The 8,903-nt window shown below is 41.7% G+C and overlaps 1 protein-coding gene across 1 annotated transcript; it reads right to left on the minus strand.

Annotated features, from left to right (window-relative positions):
• Nucleotides 1–7,856: 7,856 nt before the first annotated feature.
• LOC147419399 (uncharacterized) lies at nt 7,857–8,302 on the minus strand. The gene has a single exon (XM_086505237.1). It carries the CDS (start codon nt 8,256–8,258, stop codon nt 7,857–7,859), a length of 402 nt encoding a protein of 133 aa, XP_086361363.1. The 5' UTR covers nt 8,259–8,302.
• Nucleotides 8,303–8,903: the final 601 nt, after the last annotated feature.

An 8,903-nucleotide genomic window follows, 5' to 3' on the forward strand; every position in this document is an offset into this window, starting at 1 on the left:
CCCTTGTTGCTTGATATGCCCTTGCTTGTGATTGGCTAGGCCAGGAGAGGTCCAATGAGCTTCAAGCATGAGCTACAAGGGGTCCACCAAAGCAAGCTAGGGGGTTTCTTGAGGGGTATACTCTCCCACACACACTCTCATTGTGTATTGTTGAAGTAAGTAGAGAGGTTGAGAGCCTACACCAACACTCTTGGCTATGGAATGCAAATCCAACCAAGAGCCATGCTTCAATACTTAAGCTTGCCATCTTCTCCATCTTCATTACTATGCTATTATGTATGCTAGCAAGAAGAGTGATGATAAGTGAGGAACTAATTCTTTCTCCTATGAATTTTTTTTTCTTCCTCTTCCCTACCCTCATAGCCTGCTAGATCTCTCCACCTTCAAAGGTGTTTGAGGTTTTGGCACTGAGGCTTGGGATAGTTAATGATTTCAAAAAAGTTTATATAATTCTCGTGATGCATGAAGATTTCCATGTTTACTGCATCACCTAGGTCACAAGGAACACAAAGATTGTATTGTAACAAGTCTCTCTTGATGGGAGAATCTATAATACAAATTCCTATCGGAGGGGGGACCGGCTCCACATAAATCGAGTCCTCAATTGATGTCATGTTCTCTAAACTCTCTCTCTTGCAAAAGTATTGTTCATGCCAAGTTAACTAAATGCTATGTTTATGCTAATTTCATACGCTATGCTCACAAAGTAAAATCATAGAAGTACTTCTCTAATTTCCGCTACTCTCAAAGTTAATAGGCCATTTCCATTACATTTCCAATGATTTGGAACTTCTTCAGCAAGTGAAAAAGTTATTGTCTTTTGCATTTGATATGGTGGATCTTGGAGAGATTCACTCGTGTCTTGGCATCAAAAGGAACCACACAAAAAGTATTTTATTCCTTCGACAGTCAAAGTTTTTTACAGATACTATTTAGAAATTTGGTCTGGAATCTGCACATTCGGCCAACACACCTTGTCTTGCAAGTTCTACAAAGAACACTTCTAACAATGGAGGTCAACTTGTCACAAATCAACCTTATGCTAACTTAATTGGATGTCTTCAATTTGTTGGCATGAACACTTGCCCTGATATTTTGTTTGCTGCTAATTATCTTGGACAACATCTTGCACGTCTTTCTCTTAAGCATTGGCTTGCAGCAAATCGTGTATTGAAATACTTATAAGGCACTACAAATTTTGGTTTGGTCTATCGACGCCAACTGACATCGGATTCTACGTAATATCTTTCTGTTTTGGGTTACACAGATGCAAACTGGGCAAGATGACATTTATCTATGCGATCTACTAGTGGCAATTGCTTCTTTATAAATAGTTGTCTTGCTCTTGACCAACAAGAAACAATGTTGTGTTGCAGTTTCTATGACTAATTCTGATTATATTGCGGCATCACTTACATCTCATGAGCTGATATGGACTCGACAAATGCTGGTTGATATTGGTCATTCTCCTCCTTCTAGCAGAACCTTGCGGTGTGAAAAACAGAGTGCTATTAGTCTTGCAAAAGACTATGTTCAACATAATAAGTCAAAACACATTGTTGTGCATTATATTTATGTCCGGTATGAAGTACGCTAAGGCCCTATAATGATTGAACACTATCCAAGTGACCAGATGATTGCAGACATTCTTACCAAAGGTCTCATTGGTCATGCTTCATCCTCTTGGACTTGGAGCTTAGAGTTGCTTCAGCCTCACTCTTTCTAGATTAGTTTCTCTGCTATTATAATAGCTTTGTACATATGACATTGTAATCATATAGGTACCATGCATTATGCACACTCCACACTTACACACTGTGATCTCTAAGCCACTTGTATATTTGTACATAGATACACAATTCACTTTTACATTATCATCACTGGTTCATATTTTCATATTTGTATAGGGGCTTGGTTTTTCCCTTGAACTCTCCAAGGGTTTTTTCATCCAAAGCTACAAACCTTTGTTTGAGTGGGGGTGTTGGAGCTATATATGGCTCACTCTACTCAACTTGGTCTCAACTATATATTTTTATCTTGTCCACAATATGAATCAGTTTTGGGAGCATACACATGTGTATCTTGTCTCGTCTCTCTCTCTTTCTCTCTACATCTCAACACGTCGGACGGGAATCTCCAATGTTGAGATGAGCAGCACACTCTCTTGATGTTCAAGAGTGGTGTCGAAGCTCTATTCTCTCTCTCTCTCTCTCTCTCTCTCTCTCTCTCTCTCTCTCTCTCTCTCTGGCGTGTGTGAGCGGGGTTGGGTAGTCGAGTCAAATTTTTGAGGGCTTTGGTGGGAGCAATGCCTTGCACACAAAGTGTGAGTCAAAGATTTTTTTTTTTTAAATGAATTCTATGGTAAAATTGGTGAATTTTAGGCCAGATCTGACGAGATCTAGAATTGTCTGACGAGCGAGGTCCCATTGGGAGTTGGGCGTGTATTGCCCCTGCTACACGCTATCAAGATTCTCACTCAATGGGACGCTTGTTGCTTGCCCTTGAGCTCCTCGTTCTTTACTAGTACAAGCTCTGTATTGCAAAGCTCCGCTTCTTACCCTGCTTGATGCCGAGAGCTGCTCCTCGCCCAATTACTTTCAAAACCTTGCAGATCCCGACTTCTTGTCGACCTTGTGATGCTCTGATTATTGCTTCAACCCCGCTTGTGCTTTCATCTCTTGAGCGGCAGTTTCTCTCTCTCTCCCTTGCTTACGTGCTCGACTGCTCAAGCTTTGATTTTCCTCCAATGCCCGACTTGCTACCCTGAATTGACTCACTCCACTTTGATTATGCTCCTTGAAAAACCTTTAATGCCTTCTGTCGAGATTCCCTTGATCCGATCTGGTTCTCGACTCTCTTTCTATTGAGCTTCCAAAGCTCCCAAGATTCCCTCTTGTTTAGACTAGCTGCACACACGGGTAGCCAGGGCTCAGGGCAAGTTGGTTGGGCTCTGATACCACTTGTGGGAGCATATGCGGAGTGTGCAAGAGAGGGAAGGAGAGAAGGGGGAAGAATTATGAGCAGACACATATCTTTAGGTGGAGCTTGTGAGACTGAAGTCTCACTCTCCTTATTGTTTCATTATAACCAATAAGAATATAAGTGAGCGGGCGCCCGGCCATAACTAGCCACGCGGCCTAAAATCTAGCATATAGGTTGTCTGACATGCCACTTGACCACCTAGCCATGCTCTTTTATAGAGACCCCTATGCCATGCATGCATGACATGTGGTAGGGCAATCCCCTAGGGCCTTGTACCCACTCGACCACCAACCCAGACCTTCTCCTAGATGTTCGTAGTGTCCTTGGCCTGACAATGATAGGGATTGGGTTTTCTTTGTTAGAAAAAACAAGAACTCTAATGAGTGAAAAATTTTACTTGCTCCGAGTAGCTTGTAGGAAATTGGTTACTAAGTTCTTATCACATCTTGAATTGTAACTGTGTAAGCAACTATAAAAAGGCTAAGGCCTAAAAACTTATGGACTCCTCCAACTAGAGACTATGCTTGAGGCACATTGTAATCTCATTTGAGATTTCATTCATCTCCATTCACAATAGTGTGAGTATGAGTCAGAAAAGACACATTCAAATAGAAGGGTGACGTGTACAAAAATGTGAGATTGTCAACCCCTTAAAAAGATTCTTTTGAGACACCTTGAAATATATAATAAAAAAAGAGACTTAAAACATGAAACTATTCGTGGGCTTGCAAGCCACTTTAGTCCTATTTAAGTCCAAAGTTTCTATAAAAAAAAGCCATTGCCCTTCAATAGAAAGGGGAGCGAAATAGGGCTTTTGGCAAAGAAAGGGGAATACATCAAGTTGTCCATCTAATTTAGAGCACACACATATACTATATCATTGAAAATGGGAAAGTACAAGTAAAAGAGAATTATCATCTAGTTTCATATATCTCCAAAAATCTGTTTATAATGATTTGCACATGCACAACCTACTTATATTCTTCAAAGAAACGTGTTTCATCATTAACAAAACTGATCTCTAATTTTGTGATATTTTCTAATTACCCTTGGAGATTTCCAATAGACCATTGGATGCATTTCTAGTAGGCCACATCAAGCTCTCCAAAAAGAATACACACCTCTTTCTTGTTTTTGGCCTGCCGAAGAAAAGGCCTTAGTGTTGGGTTGGGTTGGGCGTCCTTTGACGGATAGCGTCCACGTGGACGGCCTGTAGGTTTTTAGCTTTGTGTGAAGGCGAGGGCTGCAGGACGACATGACTGTGGAGAAGGCGTGCGAGTTTACATTGCTGTCACCTGACGCTTCTGCCAGCTCGCGTGTGGTTGCAGCCAATCTCTGACAGGAAGCCCTCTTCTCGGCATTGCCCAGCTCTGCCTGCCACAGTGCAAGCTCTCTCTTCGCTACACACACACACGTGCGCATATCCTACATTCTTGCTGAGTTATCAAATCGAAAGGCCCCTGTTAGCGATTCCTTCAAAGATCTGCTTTCATGGTTTTGGAAGGATGCCCAATGTCGGCTGAGAGGTGAACCCAAATTCCAATTTTGGTAGCTCTTTTGTACTCTACTGGTAGAACACTGATTTTGTTGAGGAAAGCCCTATGATCTCTACTTTTTTATCTGCAAACTGTAGACAAGCCTGCTTTTTGGTTGTATATAATGCAAGACTGTTTGAGCTAAATTATTCGTAGTCTTGCACCTTATTGAGTAATTGCTACTGTTTCTACGTGAAATGAGTAATCTTTTCAAGCTTTAGACTCCCTCTCTATTTAAAACTTGTACCTTATTTGTATGTCTTTGAGCCGCTCAGCTTAGCTCAATCTTCTTTTTGATCCTTGTAGACCAAGATCATCATCATCATACAAAGCCAATTCTGTATTGTGCGCTTTCCAATTCAGCTGTATGACAAATTATGGATCCTTAATTTCAACTCAAACCAATTGAAACATAAATTCTAGTGGCCACAGGGAGGCTTCTTGGGGCTTAATCAATGCTAATTTGAACATTCTGGAGTGATATATTGGGAGCTCTTGTTAAGAAGGGCACTTGATTTAAAGATGATGGAGATGGACACAAAGATGGAGATGGAGGAGGTGCGATCAGAGGAAAGAGCTATGTATGGGCAAGGAGGTGGTGCAAGTGAGGAAGGGGTGATGTGCTTCAGGGGGTGCGAGCGACGAGGGCTTTGCTGACGAGCTGTCTATGCTGCTGCGCCACACCCAAGGTCATCGTGATAGGCAATAATCAAACAAAATCTGTTCTAGTTGGCCTGCAAGGAGTTGTGAAGAAGGCGGTTGGCCTTGGAGGTTGGCATTGGTGGCTGGTACAATGCCATGACATTATATCTCATTGCATTATCTTGGGAAGGTATGCTTCTCCTTATCTTGGGAATGTCTGCTTTGCTGTGTTGCATTGTCTTGACAGAAAAACAAACATCCCCCATGCCACCTCTATCGATCTTTGAAGGCCTCTCTCTCGCACCTGAATTCCGCATTTTAATTTTCATGTTTAGGGTTAGATTTTATTCTGCCTTTGAAGTAAGCATTCTCTCAGCTGCATTGAGAGGGATCTATTAATCTTTAAACAAAGAATTACTAATCATCTCTAGAGGCCATCGTGACTCCTCACCTTGTTTTCAAAGTGAAGTCCTCTTTGTCTTTTTCACATGGTCTCCCTTTAGTGATTGGCCTCTTAAATGTTTGGGTAAAGGGGGTTTGCCTCTTACCTCGGTCAGATGCACTAAAGACGCCTGACGACTCATCACTTGTTCACCCTTTATTCTTTACAAGATAAAAGAATAAGAGACTCTCACACACACATTGTGGTGAGTTGTTCCATCCACATTCTTTGCTCTCTCTCTCTCTTTGGAAGTTTCTCTTCGTTGCTTTTGGTTTGTTGTTTTCATGCTTCATTTTGTCTTGCTCTGTGGTGGCATCCATTGCTTGAGATCTTTTTTTGAATATATTTTTTATAAAAGTTCGATCTGTATGGTGTCTATGCTCCCCGTGGCATGTGATGCACGTAGGATTATCATGGTCTATAATGGTGGATTGCGGGTTCTTGTAAAAGCCAAGACGTTTGTAGTGTTTTTCTCCTTTTATATAAATAGCTTCTATTGAGCATTGCTTATAAATTCAACTTTAAAAAAAACAAAGCTAAGTTCTAAGCTCTTAAAGTGTAAGTTCATATTTATTAAAATTGGAGTCCCACCTCCTAAATCAAAGAAGAGTGTGACAGGACTCAAGAGTCATAACCTACTTGTTGTGATTTTTGTACAAATGTAGATGCTTAGCAATGCAAAGTTTGATGCAACCACTCTTGTGATGCTTGCCATGTGCATGTTGATTCGAGAATCTAACGGCCTACAAGCTCCTCTTTTATTGTCCTAGCCTCTAGCGCAGGTGTGACTACAAGCTATCGAGTGTGAGCAATCAACAAGCGGTTGAGTTTGGGCACAAATCTCTTAAAGGCAATGATGAGATAGCACCCAACCTCAAGGAAACAATGAATGGAGTTGGAACAAGGATCACACATTGCTTGAGGATTCAAGAGACAATACCTATAGGTACTTAAAGGTTCTTTGAATTCAAAGATAGCACATGCCTTATTGACCATGGAAAGTTTTGAGTTTGGATCTAGATATTTAATTTTGTGTGTGTGTGTGTGTGTGTGTGTGTGTGTGTGTGTGTGTGTGTGTGAGAGAGAGAGAGAGAGAGAGAGAGAGAGAGACTTGCACAAACTCTTGGGTCATGTCTTTCCTTCCTTTGTTGCAATACACATTCACAACGGCTCCTTCCTATTCCTTCCTCTCAAAGGGCCTCACCTCATTGAATTGCCTCTCTCCTCTTCCTTTTCTCAAAGGGCCTTACCTCACAAAAGCCCCTCCAACTTGCACACACCTGCGCTTGCTTTTTGTGGAACATGTTGGCTAGAGTGAGTGCTCTCAAGATGAGAGGATGAGAGAGAGAGGTGAACACTGATGGTGATGCTTTTTTTTTTGTTTTTTTGGGGGGGGGGGGGGGGGGGGGGGGGGGGGTATACGGACATAGCTAAGGTATAATATACCAATGCTGTAAGAATTCTGTAACGATCAAATTTAATTAAAGAATGCCTACTATATTTTCTAATATGTTAGCTCTTCTTAAGTATGAAACAACGAAAGGTACACCAAAAGCAAGTGAATATTTTGTAAAAGCAAGAAAATTCAGGGATATCAAGTGACTGGTTGGTATATTTTTGCCTTGCATGATGATGGGCTAAGTGTATGATGGCTCTTCCTTGCCCTTCCTTGGAGAAGCCCAACTAAGAGAACTCCCCTTCTTTAGAAAGGACAAAGGCACCCTTCAATTTTCCGGCTTGCTTCTAAGTTTGAACAAACAATATTGGCACACTTTTCATGTTGAAAAGAGGTGATGTTTAAAAGGACATGAGCATCTATACTTCTATAATGAAGCTTAAAATTTTCAAGGAAGTAGACACCCTCCATGTGTCACTCACTGCTTCACTTCAAAGGAAACCTTACAAAATGTCCCATTCTCTAAAGCTTGGAATCTTAAAATTTTCAAGGAAGGAGAGACCCTCCATGTGTCACTCAGTGCTTCACTTCAAAGGAAACCTTACAAAATGTCCCATTCTCTAAAGCTTGAAATCTTGGAACCTGTGAAACTTTTCATACCTTCAATTTTTAACCTTCCAAAGTATAAGAACAAGGTGAGGAGTCACGATGGCTTGCAGCGATGATTAGTAATTTTTTGTTTAAAGATTAATAGATCCCTCTCAATGCAGCTGAGAGAATGCTTACTTCATAGGCAAAATAAAATCCAACCCTAAACATGAAAATTAAAATGTGGAATTTAGGTGAGAGAGAGAGGCCTTCAAAGATCGACAGAGGTGGTATGGGGGATGTTTGTTTTTCTGTCAAGACAATGCAACATAGCAAAGCAGACATTCCCAAGATAAGCAGAAGCAGACCTTCCCAAGATAATACAATGAGATATAATGTCATGGCATTGTACCAGCCCATGCCAGCCTCCAAGGCCAACCGCCTTCTTCACAATTCCTTGCAGGCCAACTAGAACAGATTTTGTTCGATTATTGCCTATCACGATGACCTTGGTGTGGCGCGGCAGAATAGACATCCCGTCATCAAAGCCCTCGTCGCTAACACCCCCTGAGCACATCACCCCTTCCTCACTTGCACCACCTCCTTGCCCATACATAGCTCTTTCCTCTGATCGCACCTCCTCCATCTCCATCTCTGTGTCCATCTCCATCATCTTTAAATCAAGTGCCCTTCTTAACAAGAGCTCCCAATATATCTCTCCAGAACGTTCAAATTAGCATTGGTTAAGCCCCAAGAAGTCCCCCCTATGGCCACTAGAATTTATGTTTCAATTGGTTTGAGTTGAAATTAAGGATCCATAATTTGTCATACAGCTGAATTGGAAGGCGCACAATACAGAATTCTCGTTGTATGATGATGATGATCGTGGTCTACAAGGATCAAAAAGAAGATTGAGCTAAGCTGAGCAGCTGAAAGACTTACAAATAAGGTACAAGTTTTGGATAGAGAGGTACTTTAAAGCTTGAAGAGATTTAACTCAGCAAGAATGTAGGATTTGCATGGGGATAAAATGCCAATATGCTTGCCTGATCTGATGAAATTGTGCTTATCTCTAGACGGGTGCATGTTGGAGAGAAAGGGCGTGTGGATATGCGCGCGTGTGTGTAGCGAAGAGAGAGCTTGCACTGTGGCAGGCAGAGCTGGGCAATGCCGAGAAGAGGGCTTTCTGTCAGAGATTGAAAGAGAGACGAGATGCAACCACACGCGAGCTAGCGGAAGCGTCAGGTGACAGCAACGTAAACATGGACGCATTCTCCACAACGTTAATGCACTCCTCACCCTTGTTTTCCTCCTCTAT

Source organism: Adiantum capillus-veneris, chromosome 29 (assembly GCF_014529385.1).
Source record: "Adiantum capillus-veneris isolate H3 chromosome 29, ASM1452938v2, whole genome shotgun sequence".
Lineage (NCBI taxonomy): Eukaryota > Viridiplantae > Streptophyta > Polypodiopsida > Polypodiales > Pteridaceae > Adiantum > Adiantum capillus-veneris.